Here is a 16,539-nt window from a genome sequence, read left to right as displayed (position 1 = left end):
CAAATTTCTCACAAGTTGCACCTTTAGTCTTTGATGGAGAAAACTACGATCTCTAGGCTGTCAAAATGGAGGCTTACCTAGAAGCTTTGGATTTATGGGAAATCGTGGAAGAGGATTACGAAATACCTCTGCTTCCTGAAAACCCTACCATGGCTCAAATAAAGAACCACAAAGAGAAAAAAAAACAAGAAGGCAAAGGCAAAGTCATGTCTATTTGTTGGTGTTTCTCAAACCATATTTACTAGGATCATGACCCACAAAATGCCAAAGTCAATTTGGGATTACTTGAAGGAAGAGTTTGCAGGGGATGAGCGGATTCGAGGCATGCAAGTTCTGAATTTGATCTGGGAATTTGAGCTGCAAAAAATGCAAGAGTCTGAGACGATTAAAAGTTACTCGGATAGACTACTAAGCATTGTTAACAAGGTTAGATTGCTTGGCACTAAATTTTCTGATTCCAGAATAGTTGAAAAAATTCTGGTTACAGTGCCCGAGAGATATGAAGCATCCGTAACCACATTGGAGAATACAAAGGATCTTTTCAAGATCACTTTGGTAGAAGTCATACATGCCCTACAAGCCTAAGAGCAACGAAGACTCATGAGGCAAGATCTTACGATTGAAGGTGCTTTACAAGCCAAGATCGAAGAACTTGGAGCGAGTAAAAAGAAAAATTTCAACAAGAACCAGGTGTCAAGCAATGAAAGTCCAGCAAACAACCAAATTAAAGCCAAGGAAGGAAAGATAAACTATCCATCTTGTCAACATTGTGGTAGAAAAGGTCATCCACCCTTCAAATGCTGGAAAAGACCAAAGGCAAAATGCAGCACGTGCAACTAGATGGGCATGAAGCTGTAACTTGTAAAAATAAAAATTACCATGATGAAGGAGCTCAGATTGCCAATCAAGAGGAGGATGACCGACTGTTTGTGGCTACTTGTTTCTTGAGCAGTGAGCCAAATGAAAGTTGGCTAATTGATAGTGGTTGTACCAACCACATGACCTTTGACAAGGCACTCTTCAAAGATTTGAGGCCAACTAATGTCACTAAAGTCAAAATAGACAATGGTGATTATATCACAGTCAGAGAAAAAGGAACAGTTACAATCACAAGCTGTATAAGCACAAAATTTATTCTTGATGTTCTTTTCATTCCTTAACTTGACCAAAACTTATTAAGTGTTGGTCAACTGATCTAAAGAGGATTTAAAGTTGTTTTTGAAGACAAATATTTCTTGATTAAAAATGCATCTGATCAAAATATGTTCAAGGTAAAAATGAAAAGGAAAAGCTTTGCTCTAAATCCAGTAGAGGAGCAAGCTACTTTCTCACTCAAGGAAAATGTCACAGAAAGCTGGCACAAGAGGCTCGGGCATTGTAGACACCCAATTTCGTCCGGGGGCATACAAACAAGGACATGGACCTCTGTTATGAAGGGAAGGAGCTCCCGAAGCATGCCAACAAGAAGACAGGACCTTAATGGGCCCAAAAGCACAAGTTGAGTTTTTTATTGGCCCGGAACGGACCGTTCCAAAATCGGAACGGGCCGTTCCAAGGTCCAGAACGGGCTGTTCTAGATTTGGAACGGGCCGTTCCAAGTCTTTTAAAGGGGCCAAAAAACCCAAATTGGAACGGGCCGTTCCAAAATCGGAACGGACCGTTCCAAACTCATCCGAAAAGGGTTAAAAGGTTAACTAGAACGGGGCTGGAACGGGCCGTTCCTAAATCTGGAACAGGCCGTTCCAAGGCCGTTTCAGACCAAATCATGTGGGCTTAATTTGGCCCCAGAACGGGCCGTTCTGAAATCAGAACGGGCCGTTTTGGTTCCCCGGAACGGGCCGTTCCGGTTTCAAAACGGGCCGTTCCAGGGTCCAAATTAACCCACAAAGGCCATATCCAGAACGGCCGTTCCGATTTTGGAACGGGCCATTCTGGACCCCCTTCCTGAAGTCTATAAATAGACAGCTGGGGCTCATTTCTCCGGACCCCAAAAATTTCGTTCAGCACTCTCTAGAGCTTGAAATTTCTCTCTTTTTCTCTCTCTCTCTCCTATTGTACTTCTTGAGTATTGTGAGGCATTTGTGTAGTGTGAAAGGTTGCCATAAAGCACCTACAATTTCAATATTGGAAGATCTAATAAAGCTTGTTACGAGGTATTATTCATCAATCCCTTGTTCTATTTTTCTCTTCCTTTATTTTAATTATTGCTAGCATAAACGCAATCATGTAGATATTTTAGAGTCAATTGTTAATTTAAATTTTAAATCATGTAAATAATCATCAATAAAATGGGATATAATATTTAATTTATTATTTCTTATCGCATTAACTTCATCATAGAGTACCGATTTAGGGCGTTGTAAGGGTGCTTAATACCTTCCTTACACGTAACCGACCCCCGAACCCAATTCTGGTTATCAAGGCCATTATTGGATCTTTTAAAAAATCTTTTCTTTTTCCAATGTTTTGAGTAAAACATTGGTGGCGACTCCATGAACTCATTTTTTTAAAACCATTAATTAAGGATTAGTCTGGTGTCCGGGCATTCCTTAATTGATGAGATCTTTAAAAGGATGTCTAAACCATAGGTCGCAAGATTGGAAATTTTCGGGTTGCGACAGGCATTATCATCACCAAGGGCTGTTGTAGTTGAATGAAAAAGGGCTAGAACTTGATGTTCTTGAGCTTGAGGATCGAATTTCAAATTGTAAAGCCTGTCAATTTGGCAAGAAAAACAGAAAACCTTTTTCAAAGACAACATGGAGAGCATCAAGGAAGTTTCAATTCATTCACACAGATGTTGCAAGGCCTCAAATAACTTCTTCATTGAAAGGTAATCTTTATTATATTCTCTTTATTGATGACTTTACCAAAATGTGTTGCATCTTTTTCTTTAAGAGCAAATCAGAAGTGGCTGGAATTTTTTGGAAGTTCAAAGCCAAGGTTGAGAACGAAACTGGTTTCAAATTCAGATTTTGAGAGGTCAAACAATGGCACTGAGTACACATCTGAAAAATTCAATCAATTTTGTGAGGATTCCGGCATTGAACATCAACTAATCGCTCCTTATACCCCACAACAGAATGGGGTTTGTGAGAGGAGAAATCGATATATCTTGGAGATGACGAGATGCATGTTGTACGAGAAGAATTTGCCAAAGGAATATTGGGAAGAGGCAGCAAGTACAACTGTTTTTCTTCATAATAGACTTCCCACCAAAGCATTGAACAATAAAACACCATTTGACGTTTGGTATGGTTACAAACCATCTTTAAAATTTCTTAAAATATTTGGTTGTTTGTGCTTTACTCATGTTCCACAAAGCAAGCGAGATAAGTTGGATAAAAGAGCTTTACCAGGTATCTTTATAGGCTACTGTACAGTCAGAAAGCCTATAAAATCATTCAGCCACAAACTAGAAAAATAGTTATTAATAGGGATGTTCACTTTGTGGATGATGAAGAATGGAATTGGGATGATAAAAAGAAGACAAATCTGGCCTCTACAGATGTGAAGTTCAAGTCTTCAGCCTCAAACACAAAAAATAATGAAGAAGAAAGTTGGCAAAATGAATTAATGGATGATATTTCAGTAAGAGGTACCAGATTGTTCTCCAATATTTATGAAAGATGCAATATTTCTGTTTGTGAACCTGTAGATTATGAAGAAGCAAAGAAAAGTCCAAATTGGATGGTTGCAATGAAGGAGGAGTTGTCAATGATTGAGAAAAATCAAACCTGGATTCTTATGGAAAAACCTCAAGGAAAAAAAGTAATTGGGTTCAAGTGGGTGTATAGAACTAAGCTAAATGTTTACGGTTCTATCAACAAACACAAGGCAAGACTCGTGATGAAAGGTTATGCATAGATTTTTGGTGTAGACTACTCAGATACATTTGCATCGGTTGCTTAATTAGACACCATCAGGTTGTTACTTGCAATAGCTACTCAAAAGAATTGGAAGGAATTATCAACTTGATGTTAAATAAGCTTTTTTAAATGGTTTCTTACATGAAGAAATCTATGTTTAACAACCCTAAGGATTTGTGAAGGAAAGAGAAGAAGATAAGGTTTATCTTCTCAAAAAGGCTTTTTATGGGCTAAAACAAGCCCCAAGATCCTGGTACAACAGAATTAATGATCATTTGCTGAACTTGGGATTTGTCAAAAGCTGAGCTGAATCAACATTGTATGTTAAGCATGATAGAGTTGGCATTCTTATCATCTCACTCTATGTGGATGACCTCTTTGTAACAGGAAGCAACACAAGGCTTGTAGAGAAGCTTAAGAAAGAAATGATGGAGGTGTTTAAGATGACAGAACTTGGTTTAATGACCTTCTTTCTTGGCATGGAGATCAAATAGGGAGAACATGAAGTCTTCATTTGTCAAAAAAATATGCCAAGGAGATTTTGAAGAAGTTCAAACTTGAAGAATGCAAAAAAAATGAGCACTCCAATGAATCAAAAGGAAAAGTTGTGTAAGGAAGATGGAACTGAGAAGATAGATCAAGCATATTTCAGAAGCATGGGTATTTGATGTACCTTACAGCAACTCGGCAGACATCTTAAATACTGTAATCATTTTATCCCGGTTTATGCATTGTCCAAGCGAAATGCATCTCAAGGTTGCAAAAAGGGTGATTAGATATGTCAAAGGCACCTGCAATTTTAGCATATGTTCAAGTGGACTAAAGAATTTAAGCTATTAGGTTTCTCATATAGTGATTGGGGTGGCTCAATCGATGATATAAGGAGTACCTCAGGTACTGTTTTAGCTTTGGATCAGGTGTTTTCTCATGGAGCTCAAAGAAACAAGAAACTGTTGTGCAATCTATAGCAGAGGTTGAGTTTGTTATTGCTACAACTGTTGTTAACCAAGCCTTGTGGTTGAGGAAAATTTTAATTGATCTTAACATGGGGCAGAAGGAAAGCACGAAAGTTTTTGTTGACAACCAAGCTGCAATAGCTATTTCTCATAATCCTGTCTTTCATGGGAAAACCAAACATTTCAACATTAAGTTTTTCTTTTTAAGGGAGGTACAGAGAGATGGAGCTGTTATCCTTATTTATTGCAAGACTGAACACCAAGTTGTAGATTTGTTCACCAAGCCATTTCCAATCAGCAATTTCGAGTTCTTAAGATAGAAGATTGGAGTTTGCAGTCCCAAAATCAAGGAGGAGTGTTAGATATTTGTTTTTGGACTACACGTGGCATCTTTATTTGTTTTATCTTTTACTGTTTTAGTTGTTGAATAAGTCTTTCTAGTCAAAGTAGTTGTTCCTAAACTTTAGGCCAAAGTATTTTAGTTTTATCTTAGTTAGTTTTTTTGTTACTGCAAGTATTATAAATGTATTTCAATTGGCAGTCGATAGATGTGGATTCCCACGATCTATTTCATTCCAATTTATATATTATTCCTTTTCCAGTATTTTATTTTTCTCTCCTTGCTACTGCCTTTATTCCTTAAAAACAACGATGTCTCATGTCACTTGTTCACATTTCACATTTCACATTTCTCATAGTCATACTCATAAGATCATCATTTGGAGATTCTTGTCCTCATCATGCTCATAAAAATACACCACTTGCATCAACACCATAATAAGACAATTCTCACACCATTAGCACCTTCAAATATAGCTTAAAACTTATCTGTTTTTGAAATTATCGGTTTCTCATAGGTTTCCCATAGGAATCCACAGAGCACCCTAATTCATATCAAAATTTATCTGTTTTTGAAATTAAAAACATATTCACACTCAGCAAACATCAAGGAACACAACAAAAAACTCAAATATCAAAATAAAAAACATTCATATTTTGCCTATTTCTCATAGGTTTCCAGTAGGAACCCATAGAGCACTCTAATCCATATCAAAATATATCCAAACTCAAAATTAAACATACGTTCATGCTCAGTAATCATCAAAGGACACAATAGAAAACTCATAAGCCAAAACAAAAAAATTCAAAATTTGTCTGTTTCTTATAGGGTTTCCCGCAGGAACCCATAGAGCATTCTAATCCATATAAAAACATATCCAAACTCAAAATTTAACATACATTAATGTTCAATAATCATCAGAGAACATAATAGAAAACTTAGAAGCCAAAATAGAAAACATTCAAAATTTGTCTGTTTCTCATAAGGTTTCCGCAAGAACCCATAGACCACTCTAATCCATATCAAAACTTATCTATTCTTGAAATTAATACATATTCACACTTAGAATCACACAAGGAACGCAATAGAGCAATCAGAAAGTAAAACAGAAAACTTTTAAAAAGTGTCTGTTCCCATGCGCATACATTAGGCAAGGGATTAGGGGTCAATCTGACCACCCATCAATTATTTGCACACCCCCGAGTGAGGTTTCTCACTCCCCCTTTACCTGGATGAGCAGAAGATGAAGCACGTACGGTTCCCTGGTGATCTCCTCCTCCTCCTCGTTCTCTTGAGTTTTCAGAGCGCGTAGTAGAGAAATAAATATAAAATGAGAACGTGAAATGTAACTCTTGACAATTCCCTCTTAAAATAATAATAATAATAATAATAATAATAATAATAATAATAATAATAATAATAATAACAAAATTACCACTACATCCTCCCTTCTCCTGTACTAAAAAAAATAATTAAAAATTATCAAATACACTTCCTCCTTTTTAATTAAAATAACATATACTTAACTTTATTAAAATAAATTTCATAAAAACTTGTCGCATATCAAATAATCAAATATTAATTAAAAATCATGATTTATATTAAAATAAAGCTAAAATAAAATAGATAAATAATATAAAATATACTTTTCCATTTTAGTAAAAACAACATATGTTTTATATATATATAAAAAAATAAAGCTCATATCAAATAGTTAAATAATATTAAAAATTATTCTAATAAACACATAAAATCATTAAAATAAATACCCTCATGTAGGATGGATAGATACTCGATGGGAATAGGTGTGGGGCAGGTATGTACCTATAAACTTTAGTGGGTGCAGGTGTAGGTACGGGTACTATGGTACCTAATCCACCTCACCCTGCAGTTATATATATATTAATATAATTACTTAATAATAATTTATTTATGTATATATTAATATAATAATATTGATAGTATTTTAGAGCTAAAATACAAGTTAAAGCCGTTGGAGAACTTTATTCCCCCTTAAACAAAAGACTGTAGTTTCACCCCTTATTGTAATGGAAGCTATCGGTCTATGAATATATTCAATGGTGGCTCATAGAGCTTAGTCACGCTCTAAGTACTTGCACCATAACTCCATCATTAACTCACGATAGTGAGACATGCCTCCTAACCCTCTAACTATCCTCCCCTCAAACTAAGAACCATGTTCTAACCCCCTTATTACAGTGGAAGCTACTAGTTCATGAGTATATTTAATGGTGGCCCATAAAAGCTCAATCATGTTAAGTACTTGCACCACCACTCCATCATTAACTCATGATAGTGAGATATGTCTCCTAACCCTCCATGTTACTAGGAAGACTCTCTTCCAAATATGGACCAATAATTGGTATTATGTTTTTAAAAACCAATTACTATTGCTAATAACTAGTAACATGTTGTGCATCGGGTATTCACATATATACATATTTCCACATTGGTAAGATATTGTCTACTTTGAATTTAAGTATTCATAGTTTTACTTTTAGTCATCATCTAAATGGTTTCTTAATAGTGGAAACATATGTATTTATAAACATATGTCTATCCTTTTATTTTAACAATACAAAACTTCGATTATATTTCAACATAATATATAGCTTGATAATAGGTTTGTTAACAATAAGTTTGATCTTACTCAAACCCTCAAACGCCTTGAAAAATTTGCAGCTAAGCCAGTTACAATTCAAGACCTGCAGATTGAAATCAGTTCTCTTAAATCTGAGGTTCGTGACCTCAAAAAGAAGCAACAGTTACATGAGACTTTCATATCTCAAATAACTGAAGCTTTTTCCGATAACATGGTTCGGCATGACCATGACAATCCCAGTGATGATCATGAATCTGACCATGTCTCCACTGATGATGATGATACCCTCTTCAACGCTCTGATCAATCATTGTAGCATTCAAAATTTCTATATTGATGTTACTATCTCAGTCGAAGATTTTGTCTTAAAAACAATCGATCTGTTTGACACTGGAGCTGATTCTAACTGTATTCTGGAAGGACTCATTCCAACCAAATACTTCCACAAAACCTCCGAGAAGCTTAGGACTGCTAGTGGTTCACGACTAGAAATCCAGTATAAGCTCCCATCTGCAATCATTCAAAATGATAATCTCCAGGTTGAAACTCCATTTCTCCTGGTAAAAAATCTTAAGAATGATGTAATCCTTGGAACACCATTCATCAAATCCATTTTCCCTATTAAGATATCTGATGAAGGTATATCTACCCAATATCTAGGAAAAACAATCATGTTCAAATTTCTGAATAAACCCCTCTTTCGTAACATCAATCAGGTTGATAGAAAGCTTAATCAAATCAATTTCCTTAAGGAGGAAATCTCTTTCAAACATATCGAAAGTCAGCTTTCTCAATCCCATATCAAACAAAAGATTATGAGTCTTCATGATCGATTTCAATGTCATGTTTGTTCCGATCTTCCTAATGCTTTTTGGGATAGAAAGAAATATATGGTCAGCCTTCCTTATGAAAAGGATTTTACTGATAGGCAAATCCCAACCAAAGCTAGGCCAATCCAGATGAGTCATGAACTTGTCATCCACTGTCAAAAGGAGATCAACGATCTTATTTCCAAAGGTTTAATCCGGAAGAGCAAGAGTCCCTGGTCTTGTGCAGCCTTTTATGTCAATAAGGCTTCTGAAATCGAGCGTGGTGCTCCTAGGTTGGTCATCAACTATAAACCACTTAATCAAGCCCTTCAATGGATTAGATATCCAATTCCCAACAAGAAAAATCTTCTTTCCCGATTACATTCGGCAAAGATCTTTTCTAAATTCGACATGAAATCTGGATTTTGGCAAATCCAAATCAATCCTAGTGATCGCTACAAGACAGCCTTCACTGTCCCATTTGGGCAATACGAATGGAACGTGATGCCCTTTGGTCTTAAGAATGCTCCTTCGGAGTTCCAAAATATCATGAATGATATTTTCAATCCATACTCAAATTTCTGCATTGTCTATATTGATGATGTTCTTATCTTCTCCACATCCATTGATCAACACTTCAAACATCTTGAAATATTTTTCAAGGTAATTAAACGAAATGGCCTTGCTGTTTCTAAAACCAAAATCTGTCTTTTTCAGACAAAGATCAAGTTTCTTGGTCATGAAATCTTTCAGGGAACTATCCGGCCAATATGTAGAGTCATAGAGTTTGCTGATAAGTTTCCTAATCAGATTCTTGAGAAGACACAACTTCAAAGATTTCTTGGTTGTTTAAACTATGTTTCTGATTTCTTTCCTCAACTCAGTAACATAATTAAACCTCTTCATGAAAGGCTCAAGAAATCTCCCCCTCCATGGACTACTGTCCATACCAATGTGGTCAGACAGATCAAACAGCAGGTTAAAGTTTTACCCTGTCTATACCTACCCAACCCCAATCTCCCAAAGATTGTTGAAACTGATGCCTCTGATATTGGTTATGGAGGTGTTCTCAAACAAGCCATGCATGATTCTGAAAATTGCATTGCTTTCACATCAAAACATTGGAACAAGGCCCAACAAAATTATTCTACTGTTAAAAAAGAAGTTTTGGCCATTGTACTATGTATTTCAAAATTTCAATCTGATTTGTTGAATCAAAAATTTTTAGTCCGTGTTGATTGTAAATCAGCCAAAGATATTTTGCAAAAAGATGTTAAAAATTTAGCATCAAAACAAATCTTTGCCCGCTGGCAAGCAATTTTAAGTGTTTTTGATTTTGACATTGAATATATCAAAGGCACCTCAAACACTTTACCTGACTATCTTACCCGTGAATTTCTACAGGGAAAGACAGAATGCAATGACGCCTAAATTAAGGCTGGCCGCGATCATCCTCTTCTAGGGGAAGGGGAAAGGGAATCGTTCTGGGCAAACCAAATCACCGAAAACCTTCATCCTCTGGGACTAAGGATGATGATTCGGTTATCAAACCTTTGTTCAAACCTTTTAGTCTTACTAGTCAGACTAAAAACAAATTTAGAGCCATCCATCTTAACTGGACTAAGTCTTTAGAAGAATCTAAAGAAGCCAAAAATAGCTCTATTATTATCCCTGATACCCCTAGTTCGTCTCAGGTCGGATCTGTCAAGACAGGACCCGTCACTAGGAGTACCTCATTAGGTTCTTCTGAAAAAATTTGTTTCCAGGATTTGGAAGGGAGGTTGGTTAACCCATAATCCTGAAGGGCTAGAAGGGTTGGAAGTGCCATGGCATAGTCCGATGGCTTGGTTTGATGGGTAGATGACCCTGCTTTGGTTTGCTGAATAGATGACCCAGCGATTGGTTTGTTTTGCTGAGATGACCCAGCTTGGGTTAATGACCCTTTGTCTGAGGTTTCTGAGGAAACCTTGATTGATTTGTCATCCTCAATTGAGGATGCTGATTTTGCTGGGCGATTTGGTTTGCCCAGAACGATTCCCTTTCCCCTTCCCCTAGAAGAGGATGATCGCGGCCTTAATTTTTATATATATATATATATATATATATATATATATATATATATATATATATATAAGGAGGGTTATAATAACACTGGTGTAACTTTTACTAAGTATTACACCGCTTAATAACTTTATATTAAATATTAATTTTGTAAATCCAACTGTTAAATCGAAAGTTCATATCACTTTATATGTTTATATCAAATTTTGTTAAAATTGAACAACTTGAAGGTAATTAAAGTATTTATATTTTAATATATTTTAAAATGTATATATTATGTCAATTTTGTTTTATAAGAATGAAGTATCAAATCATCTTGAATTAATATAAAATTTTGTATATATAATTTAAGAGTAAAAAATTTTCAATCTAACAATTAGACTTACAAAATTCACATTTAAAATAAAATTATTAAATAATGTAATACTTAATAAAAAATTATATCAATATTATTATAACATTCCTTTCCCTATATATATATAATATTTCAAACTATTAATATAATTAATAATGACTATTTTACAAATTATTCCATTCATCAAATTATACCCATCATAATTTATAATTGATGAATGGAATAATTTTACTACACCACCAACTTAAATACCCACTAAACTCTACGACAAAATAATACTTTCATAATTAAAAAAAGAAAAAAGAAAAAAAAAAGTCTTTGAACCGATGTAACCTTTATCATCCCGTGGCGGCAAAATTTGTCCGAGTATTATAATGGAAAAAGGGAAAAAGTGTTGTCAGTTTTTGTGACTTGACTGACTTGAGTTTCGTCTTTATTATCTACACAAGGACGAACACATAACAAACGGGACTGCTAAACCCGCTTCTCACCCCTGTCCCTCACGTCACCGCACCCCATTGGTGCGCCACTCTCAAACCCAAGCAATTTCATAACTCTTCCGGGGTCAATCTCGACAATGCACCAAATCGCACAACCCTACTGCACGCTAAACCCTTTCTCCATTTTATTCTCATTTTTATTACAAATCACAATTAGAACGCACGTAATTTACAATTTTAGACTTGAACGAGAAAAAGAACCCTCCATAGAATACTTTTTCACTTTAATATCTGATGTTGTAAGTACTATTTCTCGCTCCTCAATTTTATAAAACTTACTCTAAAATTTCATTCACTTTTATTTTTACTATATTTCTCCATTAGTATTAAGGATGAAAATAAATATGTTGGTCCAGTATAAGGAATTAAAGTGCAAAATTTTTCTTGGATACAAAATGGATTTTGAATTTTTAAAGTAATATTATTCATATTAAGAACAAATTTTAGCAGAGCGCAAAAACTATTTAAAATTACTTCAGTTAAAAATAATTTTACTCACAATCAATTTCTCTAAAATTAAACATTCAGGTAAAATCACTTCAACAAATGTTTTAACATGATTCAGATTCGGTAAAATATAATGTGAATCCAAATTCACTTTTAGTTAAATTACGAATTAATGTTCCTGTGGTTAAGTTTTACAGATAAGAAAGAAAATGATATCATTGTGTAATAAAAAAATGAAATATATAATTTTGTTGATACGTGAAGGATGATGAGAGAAAATGGGAAACAGAGGAGAGGTTTTTTCTTTCCTCGCGTATCAGGGGCGTGGACTTTTTGCTGAAATTGAGAATTGAGATCCACGAAACCCAAAAATCAAACCAACCAACCAGAATCATCGTACAACACACACAGAACAAAAAGGTCGGAGACTTTTTGCTTATAGTTTAGGTTCCAGAAAAGGAAGACAGAGAGAAAGAGGAAAAAAAAAATAAACAAAAAAGAGGTTATATTGTCTGGGTTCATTCAAAGTGAATGGTTGGCGGTGGAAATGGAGAGGGAGAGCAAGCACCACCGTGGCCAGCGGCGCGTCCCAGAAGCGTTCTCCGGCCACGCGCCTCCGTGGAGAGTGTTTTCAACGGTGGGCCTACCCTGGGGTATAGCCCCGGTCCCATGACTCTGCTTTCGAGCTTCTTTGGCGACGGCGATGAGTGTAAGTCGTTCTCGGAGCTCCTTGCCGGCGCCATGGTGGACCCCACTACACCTATGCCCACGTTCACCCCCGCTACCTTCGATTCACCATCTCAAGTAACACTTTTCTTTTGCTATATTTGTTCCAACAGCACGTTCAATGCTTAGTAATTGGACTTGTTCCTAAATTTGTACAAGTTTTTGCAATTACATATTCTGTGTGATTTATATTTTTATTATTAAAATTAATTTTTAAATCAATAAATATGATTAAAATACGTTAATTAGAGTATTAGGTTATTACCAAACGGGACACAGCCTTGAATTGTGGCTTTATGAAACCTGTGTTAGAGAATGAGTTTTCATTATAACTATGGACATAGTTTTGAATTCTAGTAAGAGAACAGAAATATTATTAGGTATTCCTGAATTATATAGTGTTTAATTAGTTTTTATATGATAATATATAACAAAGTATTATTAATTTTTTTTATAAATTAAAATAATGTTATGTAATAATTAGTTGAAAGCATATACACATTTGATAATTTTGAAATATCTAGTAATTTCTAAAAGAGAATGTGTTTTATGGCTTTATGAAACTTGTGTCTATCTACCATGCTTGAGTTCTTAAACTTGATTCATTAGAGCCATGGGATTCCTTTTGGGAGAATCTTTATTAAGGTAGAGATTACCACAGTAGGGATATAAATATGAACTTCCTTGTGTTAATTAATGAAAGGGAATTTATTAAATGTTCATTTCGCGTGACACCTATCTCGAGCATGAGAAATTATCACGTGGTCTTAAATAGTATAAGAAATTATTATATAGTTCTAAACTCATATATGTTTATTTTTTCAAGTCAATTTTCGCATTAATCATAATTTAGCACCTGCTCAAGTTTTCCAGATAAGTTTACAAATAAATAAAACTTGACTATGTATTGATAAAAAAATTGACTAGAATCATGATAATAATTTCTCCGCAAGGATAGTTGAATGATTTCCTCTTACCTAGTTTTTAGGCTGAAATATGGTCTACGACTACGACTCTACGAGAGATTACTAATATGAATGGACAAGATAATAGATGTACATACACTTATTATAATGAAATTAGGATGAATGAAAAACATAATAATAAGCAAGGGTAAGTGATGCAGCAAAATACAACCAAGGTTTTTTGCCATGATAATGTTATCACTTAAAAAGTGTTTTCTTTCCTTATTCTCCTGAGCATTTGACTTATAAGTCATGTAATTTAGGGGCACCTTGAAATGGCACACCAGCAGATGCTAGCACATGTCACATCATCGCAGGCTGTGCCAGCCTACACCAATGTGCAAATCCAATCTGAACATCCATTCTCTATCTCAGCAATGTCTGCTTCCTCATTCACACAAGTTCCTTCAGCTTCTTCCACTATTGCACAACAGCTGATACCACTCTCAATGCCAGATTCTAGGGTGACAGAATCCATTGACTTTTCTCACTCTGAACAAAAACTGCAGTCTTCTTCTGTGAATGCTGATAAGCCTAATGATGATGGCTACAACTGGAGGAAATATGGGCAAAAAAATGTAAAAGGTAGTGACTTCTCTAGGAGTTATTACAAATGCACACATCCAAATTGTCCTGTCAAGAAAAAGCTTGAGCGCTCTCTTGAGGGTCATGTAACTGCAATTATTTATAAAGGAGAGCACAATCACCAACGTCCTCATCCCAGTAGGATCACAAAAGAGACCCTCACTTCAAATGAAAATTCAGATGGATTGAAAGAAGAGATGAGTTCTCATTCAGTGCCTAAGATGGATCTAGAATCTTGTCAGGCAACAGCTGAACATGGGTCAGGAACAAGTGACAGTGAGGAAGTAGGTGATCATGAAACAGAAGTAGATGGAAAAAATGTTGAACCTGATCCCAAGAGGAGGTAAGGGTTTAGTTCATATAAACCTCTTCATGATATGGAATAACTATTTTGCTTTTTGTGATGGTGGAACGTTTTATGATTCTGCAGAAACACTGACGCCAGGCTCCAGGATCCAGCCTCTATACATAGATCTGTCGCAGAGCCTAGAATCATTGTGCAAACAATTAGTGAAGTGGATCTGTTAGATGATGGATATAGATGGCGCAAATATGGGCAGAAAGTTGTCAAAGGAAATCCATATCCAAGGTGATATTGCTTTTCTCCCACACGTCGATTGCTATATTTAGTTATGGATGAACATTATCATTGCCTGTTAAAGTGACAAGTGAGAATAACATGTAAAATTTGAACAACTTATAACAGGGATGGCCTACATTTAATGTTTAAAGGCATTTGAGTTGGATAGGATGTGAAGTTCTTTTATATTGTTTGCTCTAATTTTTTTTATAACAGGATTTAAAGTCTGTTTGAATAAGGTTTTTTAGAAAAGCTTTTAAGAGAAAAAAGTATAAAGAAAAATTGAAATAACTTATTTCATAAGTTAAATAACTTAAATATGAGTTAAAAACAATATTTTAGAGAAGTTGATAAAGTTAATTTTAGTTTATGAAAAAATTTATTTCATTTTTTCTTCCTAGAATGCTTACAGAAAAATTATTTATTTATCTAAATAGACCCTATTACTGTTTGTTTGTGAATCGTTAATGGTCCCATCTTTTAATCCGCTAGTATTTCCTAACATTGTCAACAAAATTCAAGAAGCTTGGTTAGTATAATGCTTAAGCTTAAATATTGTACTCTATATATTCTGCTCAGCTTTGTTACCATTCTTGAAAAAGAAGGTGATGCATGCCTTTATGATATGTAGGAGCTATTACAAATGCACAACCCCTGGTTGCAATGTTAGGAAGCATGTTGAGAGGGCTTCAACGGATCCTAAAGCTGTCATAACAACATATGAAGGAAAGCATAATCATGATGTGCCAGCAGCCAAGACTAACAGCCACACACTTGCCAACAATAGTGCATCACAGCTAAAAGCACAAAATGCCATACCCGACGAGAAACATGGTTTCAGCAGCAGGGATGTTGGGGGCAATGAGCAGCGACCTGTGGCAAGTCTAAGATTGAAGGAAGAGCAGATAACATAGTTTTCTTATGAATCGATTGGACAAATTTCTCTATGATAATCACTTATAGGCAGAGGCAGAGTCGGTCCTGAGGGTAGTTTAGAAGTTCAGCTACCTCGGACCTTAATTGGGAAGACCCAATTTTTTTAGTCTCTCATATTTCAAGAAAAAAAAAATAGAAAATACTTATTGTTTTAATATTTGTATGTATCTTAACACCCTGAATTCTTTTTTTTATATTTTTAAACGTTTTAAAAAAATACGATTTCACAATCATGCTTTAATTTCCATTCAATTTATTTTTTAATTTATGTAAAAGAACTGTCTTTCAGTTTTTGATCATTGTTGTATTAAACAATGCTGAAAAAATATAAAAATATTTTGAAATAAAAAAACCTACACTTAATAACATATTATATTCACTCTCTTGGTTTGATATATAAAAAATAATGAAAATCGCACTTAATGAAATTTGGAATTGATATTTGAAGAAACTGTTTTAATATTATTTTTTAAAAACTACAGTATATACTGTGGTTATACTTATTCCCTCTAAAACTATATTATACACTTAATAAAATAAGATTTATGATTCTCTTAATAAAATGACATATCTATCCTTTATAAAATATATTTTTATTTTATACTTATATCTACAAAGTCATAATTTATTATTTTGCTTAGAGTCTATAGAATGTTAGGATCGACCATGCTGATAAGAGAAATAAAATACAATAAATTTTTCCTAAAATTAGCTTATAGATTATATATTTTTACTGAAAAAATGAGGAATTTTACAAAAAATTAAATTAGTTTATATATAATTTAGTT

The 16,539-nt window shown here is 34.6% G+C and overlaps 2 protein-coding genes across 2 annotated transcripts; both read left to right on the top strand.

Moving 5' to 3' along the window:
• Nucleotides 1-249: 249 nt before the first annotated feature.
• LOC145956387 (uncharacterized) lies at nt 250-1,160 on the top strand. Its single transcript, XM_083071979.1, has 2 exons — nt 250-555; nt 777-1,160. Exons 1-2 carry the CDS (start codon nt 250-252, stop codon nt 1,158-1,160), a joined length of 690 nt encoding a protein of 229 aa, XP_082928105.1.
• An 11,039-nt stretch (nt 1,161-12,199) lies between these two features.
• LOC109790855 (putative WRKY transcription factor 3) lies at nt 12,200-16,050 on the top strand. The gene is made up of 4 exons (XM_020350102.3): nt 12,200-12,763; nt 13,914-14,578; nt 14,666-14,824; nt 15,447-16,050. Exons 1-4 carry the CDS (start codon nt 12,491-12,493, stop codon nt 15,727-15,729), a joined length of 1,380 nt encoding a protein of 459 aa, XP_020205691.1. The 5' UTR covers nt 12,200-12,490; the 3' UTR covers nt 15,730-16,050.
• The last annotated feature ends 489 nt before the right edge of the window (nt 16,051-16,539 follow it).

This window comes from Cajanus cajan, chromosome 3 (genome assembly GCF_000230855.2).
Source record: "Cajanus cajan strain Asha chromosome 3, NIPB_CcT2T_4, whole genome shotgun sequence".
In the NCBI taxonomy this organism is placed as follows: domain Eukaryota; kingdom Viridiplantae; phylum Streptophyta; class Magnoliopsida; order Fabales; family Fabaceae; genus Cajanus; species Cajanus cajan.
The sequence above is the reverse complement of the archived record's forward strand: the minus strand, read 5'-3'. Positions and strand labels throughout refer to the sequence as shown.

What these genes read in the sequence shown, in the direction of transcription:
- LOC145956387 (XM_083071979.1), top strand. Translation starts at nt 250, where the DNA reads ATGACCCACAAAATGCCAAAGTCAATTTGGGATTACTTGAAGGAAGAG. An exon ending in ATCTTTTCAAGATCACTTTG is followed by an intron (nt 556 to 776) that starts GTAGAAGTCATA and finishes ACATTGTGGTAG; the next exon opens with AAAAGGTCATCCACCCTTCA.
- LOC109790855 (XM_020350102.3), top strand. Translation starts at nt 12,491, where the DNA reads ATGGTTGGCGGTGGAAATGGAGAGGGAGAGCAAGCACCACCGTGGCCA. An exon ending in CCTTCGATTCACCATCTCAA is followed by an intron (nt 12,764 to 13,913) that starts GTAACACTTTTC and finishes CATGTAATTTAG; the next exon opens with GGGCACCTTGAAATGGCACA. An exon ending in AAAGGAAATCCATATCCAAG is followed by an intron (nt 14,825 to 15,446) that starts GTGATATTGCTT and finishes TATGATATGTAG; the next exon opens with GAGCTATTACAAATGCACAA.